The sequence below is a fragment of the Peromyscus californicus genome, unplaced genomic scaffold, assembly GCF_007827085.1.
Source record: "Peromyscus californicus insignis strain IS unplaced genomic scaffold, ASM782708v3 Scaffold_7__1_contigs__length_154581171, whole genome shotgun sequence".
Classification (NCBI taxonomy): domain Eukaryota; kingdom Metazoa; phylum Chordata; class Mammalia; order Rodentia; family Cricetidae; genus Peromyscus; species Peromyscus californicus.
Window position 1 is genome coordinate 86,287,239 of NW_026294595.1, and position 21,341 is coordinate 86,308,579.

The following is a 21,341-nucleotide window of genomic DNA, read 5'->3' on the forward strand; positions in this document are numbered from 1 at the left end:
GTCCAAGATAATTATAGCCAGGTTATCATCTTGTTCAGAACACAGAACAAGTCAATTGACCCATGGGACAACTTCATGCAGAGAATATAGGTCAGGCTGAGAGGAAGTGCTTTCAAGAGACCATCTCTGGATGACATAGATATCTTCACAAGCACACATCAGGTGGAAGAAAATGTGATCTTGGAGAAAAACATGAATTTGGTAAATCATCTCATCTATCTTAAATTCTTCCCTAGGATAATTCTTGAAATATTTCTATGTATCTCCTCTATCAATTCCCATTATGTGTGTACTTGAGCAATGTTTCTTTGTCTTCTGTCATTTTAGCAGACAATTATTGTGTTTTCTCTACCTTTCCTAATCCAACAGCAGTTTCTGTGGGTAAATATCAGGACACACACCACCAAAAGGCACACCCTCAGTGCGTTAGTGTCTGCATCAGAAGATCATCATTTCTTATCTAATGATCAGTATGAGCAGCAACCAGCTAACACTGCACAATAATTCTCTGTGTCTTAACCAAATGCAGTATTGTTTAATCATAGAGTGCACTGTTGATAAGATTTCTAAGATTTCAGCTTAGAAATAGTAAATGTAATAACAAGTCAAGGGAGATTGGGCATAAATCTTATTCATCTCAGAAATCAAATTAAAGCAGTCTACCAGCAAATAAGACATTATGATCATCTACAATACCACTCTGAGTCATGAGGACCTACCATACGGATTCTACTAAAGTGCATAATTCTGACTATATCCACAAATGTTTACAAGAGTATAAATATTGACACTATTACAGAGTATGTAACTTTGACAAAAAAATCTACATGGAAAAAATACTTAGAGAAAAGAATAAATACTTGACTTAAATGCTCATAAAATGTAATTTGGTGTTTCTTTTGTTGATTTTTTAATCTTTAACCATCTAAAAGTCAAAATTAGTGTTTTCTGTGAGAATTGCCACCAATTTAAAGACAAGAATTACAGATCAAGTAACAGAAGATTCTATTGAATCTAGGCCCTCTAAAATACTTATAGCACCCCTGAGCAAAAGAAAAGGAAGCGTGAAATGGTTATTAGGTTTCTTGAAAATAGTCAGCATGGCTAATACATTCTTCACATCTACATAGTTACTGAAAGGATGTGTGTCAACTTGGAGGAAATGTAAGCATCAAGTATTTTAAAGAAAGGTGATTGTATATATTCTTTCACACACACACACACAACACACACACACACACACACACACACACACACACACACACACACACACATACACACTCATCTTAAACATGGTGTTCAGTTGAACAATAAAATTCTTGCCTAAAAGTTTAAAACAGTACAAACAATATTGCTTTAAGATATACATGAAAGTATACAGAAAAGAGACAACTCCAGATAATGTCTTTTCTTTTACACCTTCACAACATAGTATTAAATTAAGTATTTTATTTTAAAGAAATGTAAACAAATATGTTTAGGACAAAGTCATAAATAATATCAACTGTTAATGAGAAATCAATCAGACCTGAATTTATTTAAAATCTATGCTTAGTCTAATAATTGTCTTAAACATTGGTGAACGTTAATAGACTAATATGACCATTCTTCCAGGATTTAACTTAATTTTAAAACTGTTATGTTTTATTAGCCAGTTGCTTACTAAGAATGTATATGGTCATTGTGCAACAAAGCACAGGGACAAATAGCCAAACGAATGGAAACACATGAACTATGAACCAATGGCTGAGGGGTCACCAACTGGATCAGGCACTCTGAATGGGTGAGACAGTTGATTGGCTTGATCTGTTTGGGAGACACCCAAGCAGTGGGAGCGGGTCCTGTGCTCATTGCATGAGTTGGCTGTTTGAAACCTGGGGACTATGCAGGGTCACTTGGCTCGGCCTGGGAGGAAGGGACTGGACCTACCTGGACTGAGTCTACCAGGTTGGTCTCAGTCCGCAGGGAAGGCTTTGCCCTGGAGGAGGTGGGAATGGGAGGTGGGCTGGGGGAAGGTGAGGGGGGCCGGAGGGGGGAGAACAAGGGAATCCGTGGCTGATATGTAGAACTGAATTGTACTGCAAAATAAAAATAAAAACAAAAATAAAAAAAGAAAGCAGGACCCAGTATACAGATGCTATAAATAATTATTAATGAGAAAAATTCTTAGAGACTCAAACATAAAATCTGGAATATGATGTTCAAGGGGTCTCTGTTATCATAGAATGGTCAGTATTTTAAAAAAATCTATCTTAAACAATGAAATTTTTAAATTTTATTTTATAATTAATTTAATTTTACACATTAGCCACGGATTCCCCTATCCTCCCCCTTCCCAGCCACCCCTGGCTTCCCCCACCCAGTCCACCCCCCATTCCCACCTCATCCAAGGCAAGGTCTCCCCTGGGGACTCAGCTCAGCCTGGTAGATTCAGTCCAGGCAGGTCCAGTCCCCTCCTCCCTACACCAAGGCTAAGCAAAGTGTCTCAGTATAGGCCCTAGGTTTCAAAAAGCCAGCCCATGCACTAAGGACAGGTCCTGGTCCCACTGCCTGGGGGCCTCCTAAATAGTTCAAGCTAATCAACTGTCTCACTTATCCAGAGGACCTGGTCCGGTTCCATGGGGGCTCCTCAGCTATTGGTTCATAGTTCATGTGTTTCCACTAGTTTGGCTATTTGTCCCTGTGCTTTTTCCAGTCATGGTCTCAATATCTTTTGCTCACATAATCCCTCCTCTCTCTCATCGATTGGACTCCTGGAGCTCTACCTGGGGCTTGGCCATGGATCTCTGCATTTGCTTCCATGAGTCACTGGATGAGAGTTCTATGACAGGGTGTTCAGCTATCTGATCACCAGAGTAGGTCAGCTCGGGCTTTCTCTCGACCATTGCCAGTAGTCTACTGTGGAGGTGTCTTTGTGGATTTCTGGGGACTTCTCTAGCACTCTGCTTCTTCCTATTCCCATGACGTCTTCATTTATCATGGTATGTCTTTCCTTGTTCCCCACTCTGTTCCTGATCCATCTGGGACCTCCCGCTCCCCTAAGCTCTCTTTCCACTGACCCTTGCCCTCCATTACATCCACACATCCTCACACCCAGTTTGCTCATGTAGATCTCATCCATTTCTGTTGTTGGGAGATCCCTATGTATTTCTTAGGGTCCTCTTTACTAGGTAGCCTCCCTGGAGTTGTGAGTTGCAGTCTGGTTATCCTTTGCTTTACATCTAGTATCCACTTATGAGTGAATGCATACCATGTTTTTCTTTCTGAGTCTGGGTTACCTAACTCAGAATGATTTTTTCTAGTTTCATCCATTTGCCTGCAAATCTCATATATGCAATGGAGTACTACTCAACAGAGAAAAACAATGACATCATGAGGTTTGCAAACAATGAAATTTTAAATTTCTATCATCCATGTAAACTACATGGATACAGAACTGGTTTTTGAAAACCTATGCTGGAAATTTTCAGAATGACAAGAAACTAATTTAGAGATAGAATTCAGATTATCAAAACTTTCATGGAACATGGACCTATTTGGTGTAATATCAACATTATTTTCCTTAGACAATCGAGTAATCTCTAGAAGGTACATATATTTATTTGTAGCATACAAGACTCTTATCAATTATCACGTTTCTATAGCAGATGAATGTGTTAGCTGATGCCTTCTTTGTTTTCATCCTAACTCCACCCCTGAGTCCAAATAAAAAAATGGGAATGTAAATATAACTCTGATGATAATGTGAGAACTTTTGTTCACCTCCTCTATTCCCTCATCATAGTGACTTCAAAGAATAAAAGGATAAGACCTAAAAATTGAAAACCATCAAGAGTATTACTGATGGTAGAAGAAAATAGGCAATCAACTCCCACCACTCAGCTTGAATATTTTCTGTTACAGATGAATATAATCACTCCGCCTGTGCTTTGAAGTGAATAACTGCTGTTCACTGAAAGTTCAACATCACATTCATCCAAGGTTGACAATAAAAGACACCCTTTGCTTACATGTTTTTGTAATTTATTCTCCTTTCAAACAATACAAATGATCAAGAGGTAAGTGACAAAATGAGAAAGCAGATGATAGATGAAACATTGTCCATGTCAGGAAATGATAATATTTGAAAATCTAAGAATTTTCAAGATTAGCTAATAAATTTCAAGGTCAGGTTTTTTGGCTGCTAAAACTTAATTAAATCTAATTGTCAGAGTTCAGGCTTGACTATAATTTGCCTTCTTTTTTGGTTATCACTATTACATGCATTTTCTTTTTTTTTACTTGAATATATATTACCTTATTCTTACAGGTTTTTCCCTTTGCATTCTTTTTTTCTATTCATTTTTTTAAAGAAATTTTCTATTCATTTTATATACCAACTACAGATCTCCCTCTCCTCCCTCCTCCTGCCCACTCAACCTTCCCCTCCAACCTATCCCCCATTCCCACCTCCTCCAAGGCAAGGCCTCCCATGGGGAGTCAGCAGAGCCTGGTACATTCAGTTTAGGCAGGTCCAAGCCTCTCCTCCCTGCACCAAGGCTGTGCAAGGTGTCCACCATAGGCACTGGGCTCCAAAAAGTCCGCTCATGCAACATATTACATGTATTCTCAATGATAGCTGCTAATCAGTTTAGCTAAATAAATAATTTCTATGATAAATTTTTGTTGACAAAATATTGTGATTCTTGTTTTTAAATATCAGTCTCAAACTATGTATTTTTATGTGGTATTCTGTACAGCTTACCTTCAGCAACATTTTTAGTTCAGTCACAGAAATGACTCTATTGGTTATCAGTGGATTCATTATCCATGCTGCAAAAATATATTAAGATCTCATCAGAACATTTGTTCTGAAATTCAGTGTAATTCCTATCAGGTCGAAAGTTTAAACCTCATTTATGAAGAGTTATGATTGCTGGTGATACATTCAGACCTTTTTTTTATTAGACTAATGGGCAGAAAACACCATCCAGGTCAAATCACACATATTTTTTTAGGCTTTCAAATTACTGTCCTACTTCCTCACTGCTCTCCTGTAGAGGAATTTCCTGATAGATTGTGAGTATAACAGTCACACCCCGTGCTTCTCTTTGTGGGGAGTTAAACTTACTCATTAGCTTACACTTGGGCAGCAATGTTTCTCAAAGTTGGCAAAGACTTGTCTTTAAATTACATTTTTTTCTATTTCAAGTGTGGAGGTTAGCTTCCAATGTGAAGGTCAGATTCAATAGTTAAGTCATTTTCCACAACCCTCTAATTGAACTTTCTTTCTCTCCAGGTTATTTCTAAAGACCCCCTGAGTAAAATGGATAGATGGAATCAGTCCATGGTACCAGAATTTGTGCTTTTGGGACTTTCCCACTCACATAATCTTCAGCTCTTACTATTTGTGATGTTTTTGATGATTTATGTGCTCGCTCTATCTGGAAATAGTATTGTCATGTTCTTAATTGTCACGGACCACAATCTCCATTCCCCCATGTACTTCTTTTTGGCTAACCTGTCCTTTGTTGATATGTGGCTTTCCTCAGCCACCACTCCTAAGATGATCTCAGACTTTCTCAGGGAACCAAAGATCATTTCCTTCGCAGGGTGCATGTCCCAGGTCTTCTTCGACCATTGTGTTGGTGCAGTGGAGATGATGCTGTTAGTGGTAATGGCTTATGACCGCTATGTGGCCATCTGCAAACCACTTCACTACTTCACCATTATGAACCTGAAAAGATGCACTGGGTTGGTGTTGACTTCCTGGGCCATTGCCTTTGTGCATGCCATGAGTCAGCTTTTGGCAGTTGTACAGCTGCCTCTCTGTGGTCCCTTGGAAATTGATAGTTTCTTCTGTGACATACCACTGATAATCAAGTTATCCTGCACAGATTACCATGATTTGGATATTTACATGAATGCTGACTGTGGGGTTGTGGTTGTAACCTGCTTCATTCTGTTGCTCATTTCCTACACATATATCCTTATCACTGTTCGGCAGAGCTCTAAAGCTGGTGCCTCTAAGGCCTTGTCCACGTGCACTGCCCACATCACAGTGGTGATGATCTTTTTTGTGCCCTGCATCTTCATCTATGTGTGGCCACTCAATATCACCTGGTTGGACAAATTTCTTGCTGTATTTTATACTCTTATTGCACCTCTCCTGAATCCAGCCATTTATACACTGAGAAATAAGGAAATGAAAAATGCTGTAAAGAAATTAAAAAGCTATTTCATGAATCACAAGAGAAATACTTAATGCCAAGAAAATTCGCTGCAAATACTTCAAACTGACAATTCACTAAAATTACTACAAACTGATAATTTGGGTATTTAGTTTGTATGTACAATTAGTTAAGGTATTCTGATATGTAATAAGCTTAATATAATTTGGAGATTTAACATTTTAATCATATAGAACATTGTAAATTATTTCTGATTGTTTTTTAATATGGCGCTTCCACATGACAAAATTATTCAATTGATTCTTATATCTTTAATAATATTAAAAAAGAATATAAATGTATTTGTCAGGCTTATAAGTGGCATTTGTTTTATAAAATTCACTTTAATATTGCTCTAACAATATCAAAAATATACTTTGTTTTTCAACACAGCTACAAACCTTTTATTCACTCCTTTGGAAAAAGACAACATTATTATTTTTACCTTATAACAAAAGTTATAAACTACACACAAATAACAGTGGGCTTTTATTTAGTTTAGTTTTTATTACCTTAATGACAATGAAATAGTTGTATAAACAAATCTAATGCTGTTTTTCCTTAATTATCTGAGTTTCAAGAATTAAAATTTATCCTCTAAGTTATTGTTTATTATTTCAATAAAAACATGAACTATAATCTTTCTGAGACAGTAGCCATGAACATTCTTGCTAATTCTTCATATTTAAATACTTCTTATAGTTAATTATATAATTATATATATGAACAATTATACAAAACAGAAAGCAGGCCAATTGTTTCATCTAATATTAACGTTTATTTGTGAATAAAATTTGAATATGATCTTTGACATTTGAAATATTCCTAAAATTATCATTTGCATAATAATATGCATCATAATAGAGTACAATATATCTTTTATTTCTCAAGATAAGGGTTAAAATACAGTGACAGGAGAAATAATAGAAATAAAGCAAAAATAACATACGTATATATAGCTTTTATTCTCTTAATATAGGAAAATACAAGTGGTAGAATAAATAAAATATATTTATGGTTGTTAGCTATCTGTTCATGTTTATGATGTAAGATATGTTATTACCACAAACACATTTATTATTGTTTTGAATATTTTAATATTTAAAGAAAACTTAGAAATATATATTAAATTCTTTTGGTAATAAAGATTGAATTTTTCTATTGTTGAAGGATGCAGAAAATAATTTTCCCAATGGCATTTATTTGTTAAATGTCATTGCACAATATACTAAATAGCAACTTTTACACAAAAGAGTAGCTCATGCTAAATGAAATGCCAGAACACCACTCTTAAAGTTCAGATTATTTTTAACGATTTCATGTCATGATTCACATTCTATTTTTACAAAATGGTGTGATTTGTGAACAATTGTGCTATGCATTCTGAACTGTAGATATAAGTACATTGGCATATAGGTAACACTAAGTAACAATCAGACACGTATTTGACAGCCTCAATTATACTTATATTATCTATTGTTACTGATAAGTATAAGAACTTAACAATTTATATTTCCTATACATTTTAGATCTTTTCCCATCTGGCATGCTGAGAACATCTTCAGAATATGACTGTATCCTGTATTCCTTAATGTGGAACAGACTTAAATCCAAATGGAAGAGTTGGTTAGCCCATGATAGCCCATCCATTCTTATGCCAGTAGTTCATCTTGCTTGGCAAATCAGTATTGTATCATGTAAAGTCTAGTGCTGGGTCAGACCAATAATGTCGTTTCTCTCCCAGTAGCCTCAATAACTTCTGGCGCTATGATAGCTAGCCAGAAGAAAAGAAATTTCCAATGACCCTAGAAAAAAACTACCTTTTTACACTTTTTATTTATTCTTCTCTAGTACAAAACATCCCAACTGCAGCCTCCTGTCTGCCACTCCTCCCCGTCTCCCTGCCACCTTCCCTCTCCCCCAGACCCACTGTCCCTCTGTTTCCCTTTGGAAAATAGCGTGTCTCCCAAGGATATCAATCAAACATGGCATAATAAGATGTAATAAGACTAGGCACAAACTTTCATATCAAGGCTGGATTAGGCAACCCAGTAGGAAGAAAAGGGTCCTATAAATGTAGGCAAAAGAGTCAGAGACACCATCACTCCCACTTTTAGGATTCCCACAAAACCTCAACCACAGCATGAGTGCAGAGGACCTGGGCTCTGTGACTGTTCCTCCAGTGTCTGTGAGCTCCTATGAGTCCTGCTTAGTGGATTCTGTGGGCCATGTTTCTGGTGTCCTTGATACCTCTGGCTCCTAAAATCCTTCCCTCCTTCCTCACCATTTTCTACAGGGTTTCCCAAACTATGCCCAATGTTTGGCTGTGGATCTCTGCATCTGCTACCATCAGCTCCTGAAGAAAGACTTTGTGATAACTGGTCTAGGCACCGATCTATAAATATAGCACAATATCATTAGGAATCATTTCATTGACTTTTTTCTTTTTCTTTTTTGTTTTGTTTTGTTTGTTTCTTGTCAGTCATGTTTGGTTCTACTCCAAGTCTCTGGGCCATCCAGCTTACAGTTCCTGGCTGTCCACCATCCAAGCAGCATCTTGGTTTGGGCCTCAAGTTAGACCAGCCATTGGCTGGCTACTCCCACAAGTTCGGAGCCATCATTGTCCCACCACATCTTACAAGAAGAACAGTTGTGGTTCGAAGGTTTTGTGACTGGGTTGATGTCCCAGTCCTACAACTGGGAGCCTAGCCTGGTTATAGAAGATAGCCGATTCAGGATTCCATTACCAGGAGTCCTTGCTAGGGTCACCCTTATAAGTTCCCGGAAGTTTCCACTCCACTAGGTTTCCACATAACTCCCTAATTGCCCAACTATTCCAGTCATCTCTCCCCATACTCTTTCTCCCTGTCTCTCTCTCTCTCTCCTCCATCTGATCCCTCCTGTTCCCATCCCCACTCATTCCCAGTTCACCCACAAAACCTTCCCAGGGAGATTCATGCTCCCCCTCCCCGCAAGAGCATTCCTTATTCCTTAGCCTTTCTGGGTCTGTGGAATGAATTGTGATTATACTTTACTTAATAGCTAATATCCATTTATAAGTGAGTACATATCATGTTTCTTGCTGGATCTGGGTTGTCTTGCTCAGGGTGACTTTTTTCTTGTTCCATCCATTTGTCTGCAAATTTCATGATGTCATTTTCTCTTAACTGCTGAGTAATACTCGCTCAGGATAATTTTTTTCTACTTCCATCCATTTTCCTGTAAATTTCATGATATCATTTTAATACTCCATTGTGTAAATGTACCCCATTTTCTTTATTCATTCTTCAGTTGAAGGATATCTAGGTTGTTTCCAGTTTCTGAATATTATGAATAAAAGCCACTGTGAACATAATTGAGCAAATATCCTTGTGGTAGGATGAAGCACCTTCTATGTATATGCCCAAGAGTGGTAAGATGGGTCTTGAAATAGATCAATTCCCAGCTTTCTGAGGAATTACCACATTGATTTCCAAAGTGGCTGTAGAGTTTGCATTCCCACCCTCAATGGAGGAGGGTTCTTTTGCTCCACAGCATAGCCAGCATGAGCCATTATGTGTTACTGATCTTAGCCATTCAGACAAGTATAAGATAGAATCTCAAAGTAGTTTTGATTCACATTTTCCTGATGGCTAAGGTTGATGAACATTTCTTTAAGAGTTTCTCAGCCATTTGAGATTCCTCTATTGAGAATTCTCTGTTTAGGTCTGGATCCCATTGGATTATTTGGTTTGTTGATGCCTAGTGTATTGAATTCTTTGTGTATTTTTGGATATCAGGTCTCTATTGAATGTGAAGTAGAAAGAACTATCTTGCTGCAAGAAAATAAAAAGAGACATATTATATATATATATATATATATATATATATATATATATATATATATATATATATATTTGTGAACCTTGTGACTGAATTTTGAACACACATGAAAGAAATCCACTCCCCAAAGAATTGGGGAGTTAGCAATGGTTGCTTTTCCCTAGAGGACCAAACAAAGAGAACGTTCAGTAATGGAATGTTGGACTTACAGTATTTTTCCTTCTTTAGGCACATAGAGATTTTCTCAGAAAGCATCCCATCACATATTGGGCTATATAATAGGAGGAGGTTCTGACTAGAGACCAAAACAACATTTTCTCCTATCAGAGGGATCATGTAGAAACAAAGAAAAGCTACTAAGAAAGCCCTTGGTTTTTAAGGCTCCTCATCTAGACATTTTTAAACTTTAAATTGCCTAATAGCATGCCATACTTAACAACATGATATACAGCAGTGGTTCCCTGACAGAAGGTTATGCTGATAAATCACATGGCATAGTGATAACCTAATGGCACATGTCAAGCCTTTTAGAAAATCAAAAATAGGAAAAACACAACATTAATAGAATAAAAGAATTCATAAATATTTGAGTTGAAATTAATGAAAAGAACCATACAAAGCATCAACAACATGAAGGTTGCTTAATGGAAGGATTAAAATTTCATAAAAAAGCTTAGCTAAAACTATATAATAGATAAATTGATAAAATTATAAAAATAAAGGTGATATTACAATACAACCACTGAAATCCAGAGGATCACTAGGAGATGTTTTGAAAATATAACTAATAAGTTAGAACACTTTAAGTGAATAAAACTATGCACTATGGCCTACTAAATTTGAATCAAGAAGATATTTAAAAATACCCTTATCAATCATGAGACATAAATTTGAGGCACTAATAAAATTTAACTCAACAAAGACAAACCAGGACCAGACAGATGCAGCTCTGAAGACTTCCAGGCTTTTCAAAACAATTAAAACCAACTTTCTCAAAAATAATCATGTGAAAAACAGAAAACTTTGAATCTTGTTCTACAAACCAAAATTTAACCTGACTCTAAATTCAGATAAGGTTATAACAATAATAGCAGCAAAAGTTGTATACCAATTTCTGGATGAACATATACACAAAATCCTTAATATGATACTTGCAAATAGAATTTAACAGTGCCTTGAAAAGAACATGTGATATAATCAAGTTTAATTCATTCCAGAGTTGTAAGTGTGGCTTGCAATACAAATTAATACGTATTACATAGATATAATAAATGATAAACCATTACATCATCATCTCAATATCTGAAGATGAATCCATTGCCAAAAATCATCACCACTTCAAGATAAAAGCTTTCTGGAAACCATGAATAAAAAGGACATACTTTCACATAATATGGGGAATACAATGGCATTTTCTAACCTCTGTGGGTACTTCACAGGTGATGTACAAATATGCATGCATGCAAATTACCCATACACGTAAAACAGAATACATTAAAAATCTTAAAAAAGAAGTTAAATTATCTAAGTTTACAGATAATTTGATCCAATACTTGAAAGATAAACACTTTGGTTAAATTTGAGTTATCCCAGTTATGGGGCGTTTACCCAACCACCCCCACAGTTCCCCAGAGTTTTCTTGAGTGTGAGCAGCAGGAAATATTAGATAGAAGGATTTATTGCAGAGAATCTTGCGGAGATAAACAGATAGAAAATAAAGGATAGCCTTGAGAGGGTCTGGAACCTATTCCAATGGACCCTGACTGTCTCTGCCCCAGGGTTTTTATAGAGACGCCAAGGGGTGGAGCAAAAGACCTCCTCCCCCAGCACAGCCAAGTGCAGACCATCTCAGACACCTGCACTCAGGCCCGTGGTCCTAATCATCCTCTATGAGGACATGCTGGGTAAAGCCACAAGGAACCTGAAAACGGGCTCCCATACCCAGTCACCACTGAAAGCAGCATAAGAGCTCCTCAGACATATAAATAAAATCACATATGATATAGTCTTATCATTCCTTAATCTACACCAAAGGGACACACAGCACACAATAGATGGTCATTTTTACTGTTCAAATGTCATGAGTCTACTATCCACTTATGAGTGAGTATACTATGTTTGTCTTTCTGAGTCTGGGTTACCTTATTCAGGATGATATTTTCTAGTTCCATCCATTTGCCTGCAAATTTCATGATGTCATTGTTTTTTTTTACTGCTGAATAATACTCCACTGTGTATATGTACCACATTTCTTTATCCATTCTTCAGTTGAGAGTCATATAGGTTGTTTCCAGATTCTGACTATTAAGAATAATGCTGCTATGAACATAGTTGAGCAACTGTCCTTGTGGTATGATTGAGCATTCCTTGGGTATATGCCCAAGAGTGGTATAGTTGGGTCTTGATGCAGATTAATTCACACTTTTCTGAGAAAGCGCCATAATGATTCCGAAAGTGGCTGTACAAGTTTGCACTCCCACCAACAGTGGAGGAGTGTTCCTCTTGCTCCAAATCCTCTCCAACATAAGCTGTCATCAGTGTTTTTGATCTTAGCCATTCTGACAAGTGTAAGATGGTATCTCAGAGTTGTTTTGATTTGCATTTCCCTGATGAAGGATGTTGAACAACTCCTTAAATGTCTTTCAGCCATTTGAGATTCTTCTGTTGGGAATTCTCTGTTTAGCTCTATAGCCCATTTTTTAATTGGACGGTTAGGTATTTTGATGTCTAGTTTCTTGAATTCTTTATATATTCTGGATATCAGCCCTCTGTCAGATGTGGGGTTGGTGAATATGGGCCCTCTGTCAGATGTGGGGTTGGTGAAGATCTTTTCACATTCTGTAGGCTGTCATTTTGTCTTATTGAACGTGTCCTTTGGCATACAATAACTTCTCAATTTCAAGAGGTCCCATTGATTAATTGTTACTCTCAGTGTCTGTGCTACTAGTGTTTTATTTAGGAAATGATCTCCGGTGTCAATGCATTCAAGACTGCTTCCTACTTTCTCTTCTGTCAAGTTCAGTGTAACTGGATTTATGTTGAGGTCTTTGATCCACTTGGACTTGAGTTTTGTGCATGGGAAGAGATATGGATCTATTTGCAATCTTCTGCATGTTGACATCCAGTTGTGCCAGCACCATTTGTTGAAGATGCTTTCTTTTTTCCATGGTACAGTTTTGGCTTCTTTGTCGAAAATCATATGTTCATAGCTATGTGGGTTAAGGTCAGGGTCTTCAGTTCAATTCCATTGGTCCACATGTTGGTCTTTATGCCAGTACCAAGCTGTTTTTATGACTATAGTTCTATAGTAGAGCTTGAAGTCAGGGATTGTGATGCCTCCAGAGGTTGCTTTATTACACAGGATTCTTTCAGCTATCCTAGGTCTTTTGTTTTTTCAAAAAAAGTTAAGTATTGTGCTTTCCAAGTCTGTGAAGAATTGTATTGGTATTTTGATGGGGAGTGCAATGAATCTGTATATTGCTTTTGGTAAGATTGCCATTTTTACTATGTTAATTCTACCTATCCATGAGCATGGGAGATATTTCCATTTTCTGATATCTTCTTCAATTTCTTTCTTCAGAGACTTAAAGTTTTTATCAAACAGGTCTTTCACTTGCTTAGTTAGAGTTACCCCAAGGTATTTTATATTATTTGTGGCTATTGTAAGAGTGATGTTTCTCAGATTTCTTTCTCAGCCCATTTATCATTTGTATATAGGAGGGCTACTGATTTTTTTTGAGTTAATCTTGTATCCTGCCACCTGACTGAAGGAGTTTATCAGCTGTAGGAGTTCCCTGGTAGAATTTTTAGGGTCATTTATGTATACTATCATACTGTCTGCAAATAGTGAAAGTCTTACTTCTTCCTTTCCAATTTGTATCCCCTTGATCTCCTTTTGTTGTCTTATTGCTCTAGCTAGAACTTCAAGTACTATATTGAATAAGTATGGGGAGAGTGGACAGCCTTGTTACCAAACTCCTTCTATGAGGCTACAATTACCCTGATTCCCAGGCCAAACAAAGATGCAACAAAGAAAGAGAACTACAGACCAATCTCCCTTATGAACATTGATGCAAAAATACTCAATAAAGTACTGGCAAACAGACTCCAAGTACACATGAAAACAATTATCCACCATGATCAAGTAGGCTTCATCCCAGGGATGCAAGGGTGGTTCAACATACTAAAGTCTGTCAATGTAATACACCATATAAACAAACTGAAAGAAAAAACCACTAGATGCAGAAAAGGTATTTGACAAAATCCAACACCCCTTCATGATAAAGGTCTTGGAGAGATCAGGAATACAGGGAACATACCTAAACATAATAAAGGCAATTTACAGCAAACCAACAGCCAACATCAAAGCAAATGGAGAAAAACTCAAAGTGATTCCCCTGAAATCAGGAACAAGGCAAGGCCGTTCTCCCCATACTTATTCAATATAGTACCTGAAGTTCTACCCAGAGCAATAAGACAACATAAGGAGATCAAGGGACCAATGACTGATGGAAGCGGATGCAGAGATCCACAGTCAGGCCCCAGGTGGAGCTCCAGGAGTCCAATTGGTGAGACAGAGGAGAGATTGTATGAGTGAGAGATGTTGAGACCATAATTGGAAAAAGCACAGGGACAAATAGCCAAACTAGTGGAAACACATGAACTGTGAACCAATAGCTGAGGAACCCCCATGGAACTGGACCAGGTCCTCTGGATAAGTGAGACAGTTGATGAGCTTTAACTGTTTGGGAGGCCCCCAGGCAGTGGGACCAGGACCTGTCTTTGGTGCATGGGCTAGCTTTTTGGAGCCTGGGGCCTATGCTGGGACACTTTGCTCAGCCTGGGTGATGGGAGGAGGGGACTGGACCTGCCTGGACTTAATCTACCAGGCTGAGCTGAATCCCCAGGGGAGTCCTTGCCTTGGAGGAGATGGGAATGGGGGGTGAATTTAGGGGAGTCGGGGGGGGCTGGGAGAAGGGAGGACAGGGGAATCCGTGGCTGATATGTAAAATCAAATTAATTATAAAATTTAAAAAATAAATAAATAAAAGATACAGTGGAGAAAACAAAGATGGTGGCAGCCACAGTCAGCTGCTGCAGAGCTCCTAGGAGTCTGAGAGACCCATGGAGGCCCTGGAGAGTGGCATGGCAGAGAGGGAGTCTGTAGAGTCCCCAGTAGCTCCAGAACGACTGAAAAACTAAAAAAAGGCAGGTTTTATGGGAAGACGCTTTTAAAAAGTTGGAAAGAAAGACAGCAGAGCAGTGGGGGAGAATGATGAATCCTTGCTGCCACATCTCAGCCAGCAGACTGCAAGCACAAAGGTCATGCTGATGAGCTGTGGGGCTCCCAGAACAGATGACACAGAGATGTGTGGCAGCCTGGAGCTCCCACAGATACAGGTCAATACTGGATAGGGCAGTTCCTAGGCTCACTAGCCAGCTCCCTGCTTGGAGCCACCTGAGCTATGGCCTGTGGTACTTTCCCTGTGAAAAAGCACCAGACAGCTGCACTTCCCATGGCCTACGAGCACAACATCTGTGCCCCAGATGGCTGGCACCATGGACAGGACAGTGTGCAGTGGCCTGGAGCTCCCAAGGAAACATCGTTCCTGAATAGGGCCAGCCCTAGGCCCTCCAATTGGCCAGCCTCCAACACAGAACTTCCAAGGCTGCAGCCGGTGCTGCTTACCCTTCTAGGGGATGGAGGGTATTGGGCAGTGGTGTTGCCAAAACTCTACAAGCACAAAAGTAGAGTCCAGTGAGCCTCAGGATGGCAGACATTGAGGGTGGAGTGTAGTCAGACTGTCTTTGGACTGCCAACTCCTGATTAATGACTCAGAGACTTTCTTCATTAATTGAAAAAGCTTAGCCTTAGCTTGGGCTTGTTCCCAACTAGTTCTTAAAACTTAAATTAACCCATTTATGTTAATCTGCATTCTGCCACATGACTTGTTACGTCTCCTCAGTACCATATGTCCAACTTCCTCCATGTCTGGCTGGTGAATCCCCCACCTCAGATTCCTTCCCATAGTTCCTATCTGTGCCTGGAAGTCCTGCATATCCTCTTCCTGCCTAGATATTGGCCATTAGGCTCTTTATTAAACCAATCAGAAGGTGCCCTAGGCAGGTGAAGTAGAACAGAGACACATCTTCACACCATTTCCTAAAACAATTACCCCAACAGTGGGAAGGTGTGCAGCAGCCAGGAGCTTGCACAGAACCTGTCCTCAAATGTCCTGCCTAGCTGCAACATCACCCTGACCCTGGACAACAGCAGGAGACAAGTCTCAGCCGTGGTCCAGTATTTATGGTGCTTCAGAAACTAGAAACCTTGAACCAGACCAACGACTAGTTGCAATAAGAATTTGCATGTAGAGCTATTTGGGCAAAAGAATATTCTGTGTGACACACTGCAGTTTCAAATGCAAAAACAACAAACAAATATGGTATGGAGAGGTGGGAAAGATGGAGGGATGGAGTGGTGAGTGCAAGGTGGAGAGATGTGGAACTAGGGATACAGCTGCAGTGACAGGCTTAAGAGAAGGCTGTAGCAGACAGGGAAACATGTCCTTGTTGAGTAGAGCTGACAGGGTGGTGTGTAGCAGCCTGGAGCTTATGCAGACTCAGCCTCTGAACACTCTGCCCAGCCACATGATCACCTTGGTTCTGAGCAATGACAGGATGTCTGAGATGAAGAACAATTTGGTTTTCTGGATTGAACCTCCTCAAAAGACCTCTATGGTCCTTGCTGACCCTGGAGGCCATGTTGGTATCTGTGATCAGCTGCCTCACATATTAAATCAGTTCATATTAAAGCTCAAGGTTTGTGTGGATGTCCATGGTCCATGCTGCCACCAAGGGCCATGTCTTGGTCCTTGGTTCTGCAGCCAGAGGTTGTGTTGATGTCTGTGGCCTGTATTACCACTAAAGGCCATGTAGATGTCCATGATCTGTTCTGCCACCTGAAGTTATGTTGATATCCATTGGCTGCCCTGCCAATGGGGGCCATGTTGATATGAGTGGCCTGTCCTACAACCTGAGGCCATGTTGATGTCCTTGGCCTGTATTGCTAACAAGGGCTATGATGGTGTCCATGGCTTGTGCTGTGGCAGAAGGCCATGTTAATGTCTGTGGTCTGTACTGCCTCCAGAGACCATGCTGAGGTCTGTGGCATGTGCTGACACTGGATGTCCATGGTCCATGTTTTCACCAGAAACCATGTAGAATTCCATGTTCTGTGCTCCTGCTGACTGTAAAAGGCAAGGAAGCTACTTTTGTAGTGGTCTCAATGACTGAAAACTCACAGTTGAGAAAGAGGGACATAAACAGCTTCTCTGAGAACCCCTATCCCCACCGGCATCTTCCAAAAAATTAACAGCCTAGAAATCCATTATAGAGAACTCTTAAAAACCATGATAAGAGCCAGGTGGTAGTGGCACATGACTTTAATACCACCACTAGGGAGGCAGAGGCAGGCAGATCTCTGTGTGTTCAAGGCCAACCTGGTCTACAGAGTGAGTTCCAAGAAAGGCTCCAAAGCTATATAGAGAAACCCTATCTCAAAAAAAATAGGTAAAAACTGTGATGAGGAAACTGGCATGTAGCTTTCTGCAATTTATGGCTTCTGGTGGGAGTGCAGGTAGAGAAGAAGTCAGTTTTCTTTAAGGGACTGTCCACGGGAAGTTTTGACCATGCTCCAGTGAATATATGACAACACAAATTGGACTTGTTTTCTTCTTCTTCTTCTTCTTCTTCTTCTTCTTCTTCTTCTTCTTCTTCTTCTTCTTCTTCTTCTTCTTCTTCTTCTTCTTCCTCTTCTGCACCTGCTGCTGCTGTTGCTGTTGCTGCTGCTTTTTTTCTGGGGAGGTCACAAGGGTAGGGGGTGCACCTGGGATGACTGGGAAGAGTATGATCAGGGTTCACTATGAGAAATTCACAAGTGATCAGTAAAGATTTTGAAGGGAAAGAATACAGTTATATTATTTTCCCCGTTACCTTTCTTTCATCAAATCTCTCCAGTGCCCTCTTACTCAACAGTTCCCATGTCCATCCACCCTCACTCACTCTCAAAACCATGGCTTCATTTTCTTGATTATTACTTTTACATATGTATGCATAAAATATAAATATAATAGGTTAGTCCATTTAGTGTAGCCCTGTACATGATTTCAGGGCTGACCACTTTGTAGTATGTGACTAATTAGGGCATTCATCTCTGTAAAAGGTTACTTCTGACTCTCTGTGCATGATTTAACTACATATAGTTCTTTGTCTTGAAGTAGGGCCCTTGAGATGTCTGGTTTTGTTTCAACAGCCATATTGGTATGTTATCATGGGAACATCTTTCCTCTCTATTCTAAGAGACAAAATCTTACAAAAGACTTCCCAATCCTCTTCATCCTACAGTCTTTCCACCCACTATTTCTGCAATAGTCCTTGGGCCTTGAATACAGGAATTATGTCAATTTACTTGATGGGGATGGTCAACCCATAATCACATATTCTCTGTATTTTGACCAGCTAGGATTTTCTGTGACGATCTCCACCTGCTTGCTGCAAAAAGTAAGGTTTTCCTGATAAGGTATGAGAGCCACACTTATTTTTTATTATATGGATAAGTATTTAATGTACAATTAGAATTTAACTGTTTTGTAAAGTGATGGTACTAGGTTTCTGAATAAGACTCATGGCCTCACCAGACCCAGGTAGTTGTCTAGTTTGCCAGTATCACATATGTTTATCCTCCCATTGAAGGGAACTTAATTAGAAAGCTGTTGGTTACCACCAAGACACAAATGCCACTATTTCTCCTTTAGAACTAACTTGCAAGACTGATCATAGGCATCACAGCTAGGTAGCAATATTGATTGCTTCCCTCCATTGGAAGCTTGCATAACAATGTCTAATATTATGATAGCCAGTTCTCAAGGAGGAAGTTATCAGGTCAGATCTAACTCAAATCTTTTGAGTCCTATATCTCACATAAATGGTGCCTTTAGCAACACAGGTTTACCTTCAACCTCTGGGAGAAAACCAACGGCAATAGAAATAGCCTATAGGTTTTGGGACTCTCTTAGACTTTCCTGACCATCAACTTGAAAAGAGATATCTCATACCTGGTTTTGAGCTGTTGGTTTTTTTTGTTTGTGTTTGTTTGTTTTTTATATGGCTCTTGTGGGAAGTGTTGTCAGCCCAAGTGGTAAAATTTCATTTAGAATATAAAAGAACATATGTATTACATGTAAGTTTATATATATAAAGCAATGTTCCTTAAGGCTTTTTCAAATAGATTCAATGTTATTTATCTGTCTTCCCTTCCTCTCTCTTCTCTGTTGACCTTCCTTTCCCAATCCCAATTAAAGCCTACTTCTCAGTGGCTCTGTTTTTCAGAGTTCTTTGTGCATTCTAGATATTAACCCTCCATCAAATGTATGGCTAGTAAAGATTCTTTCCCATTCACTTGGCTTCCTCTTCACTCAGATGACTTTTTCTTCAGCTGTGTAGTAGTTTTTTGGTTTTCATGAGATCTTACTTGCCAATTGTAGGCCTTGATTTGGAGGAAATGGAATACGATGTCCTTTCCTTCACCTTTATCATCTAGGGTGCTGTCTTATTTTCTCCTAACAGTTTCCGGTGTATGGTTTTCATATTTAGGTTTGATCAGTTTTTAGTTTGTTGTACAAAGTAATAGACAGAGATCTAATTTCATTCTTCTGCATGTAGCTGCCCATTTTTCCTATGAAATTTTATTAAAGATGCTGTATTTTTTCAATGTGGGATTTTGGCATCATGGTCAAATATTAGATGACTGTAGTGGTGAGTACTTATGTTTGATCTTTATTTGGTTCCAATGCTCTCCTGTTGATTCTGTGCCAGTACTATGCTGTTATTATTATTATGAATCTATAATATATCTAGAGATTTGTAGTGATAATCCCTCCTACAATGCTGGTTTTGTTTGGACTATCTAGAGTCCTTGGTGGTTCCAAATTAATTTTAGAAGAGTTTTTCTTTCTATTTATATGACAAATACAATTGAAATTGTTCCTGGGACTGTGTTTAATCTTACATAGCTTTTATCAAAATAATCACTTTCACAATATTAATTCTACTAACCCATGAGCATGGATTGTCTTTCAGTTTTCTAGTGTCATTTCTAATCTTTTGTATTCAGAGGTTTAAAGTTTACATGTAATGATTTCTTCATGGTTGATGGCATGTATCAACATTTCTTAAATTGTACATTTAAATGTCACTTGTTTCTTATATATTGTATTATTATAGATATATTAAATGTAAAACTCAAAACAAAAACATTTGAATTGTACATCTATGTCTTCTTTTCTTAAAACATGATGAGAAAGGCATTGGACAGGTGGCTGATAAAATAAGAAGAATTTCTATGTAAGTGTGGCAACCTGAGTTCAGTCCCAGAACACTTGGTAAGTGGAAGGAGAGAACCAATTCCACAAAGTTGTTCTAATTCCCATAACATACCAGGACTCACATGAACACACACATCATTGATGTCTGCAAAATAATAAAAAAAACTAATGGTGTTTTAATAACTTGACACCCAATTCTTACCTGATGCTGACATATACAGTCATATATCAGACTAAAATGCATCAACCAAGTGGCCATAATTGCCTGCTGATTTGACACCACCTTATCATGCACTAAGGAACTGCATTCACAGCATGGCTTTCATTCTGGTAATGTCTCACACTGTTCAGCACTTGGCCTCTTGTAACTATAAAGCAATTTTATTTACTTTCATTCTGGTAATATCTCACAGTGTTCAGCACATGACCTCTTATAACTATAAAACAATTTTATTCACTTACATGATATAGACATAGTAACATATCAGGATAGCAGAAAACGTCTCTTTGGTTCTTATTGGTCAAGTAAATAATTTTGAAAACTTGACTAATATTGTCAATTCTGGGATGACTAATAAGAATGTCTATATAACTTCACAGATAAGTAACTCTTGGTATTGTTCTTAACAGAGAAATCCCTGAGAGATGTCCAAGATAATTATTTTCAGGGTTCTCATTTTGTTCAGAACACAGAACAAGTCAATTCACCCATGGGACAGCTTCAGGCAGGGAATATAGGTCAGGCATAAAAGATATACTTCCAAGAGATTGCATCTGCATGAAATGGATGTCTTCAGGAGCACACATCAGCAGGAAGAAAATATGATCGAGTTTGGTAAATCATCTCATATCTCTGACATTCTACTTTAAGATCATTCTTGAAATATTCCTGGGTATCTCTTCTGCCATCCATTATATATGGACA

The 21,341-nt window shown here is 38.5% G+C and overlaps 1 protein-coding gene across 1 annotated transcript; it reads left to right on the forward strand.

Moving 5' to 3' along the window:
• The first annotated feature begins 5,302 nt into the window (after positions 1-5,302).
• LOC128102048 (olfactory receptor 4K3-like) lies at positions 5,303-6,244 on the forward strand. The gene has a single exon (XM_052725553.1). It carries the CDS (start codon positions 5,306-5,308, stop codon positions 6,242-6,244), a length of 939 nt encoding a protein of 312 aa, XP_052581513.1. The 5' UTR covers positions 5,303-5,305.
• Positions 6,245-21,341: the final 15,097 nt, after the last annotated feature.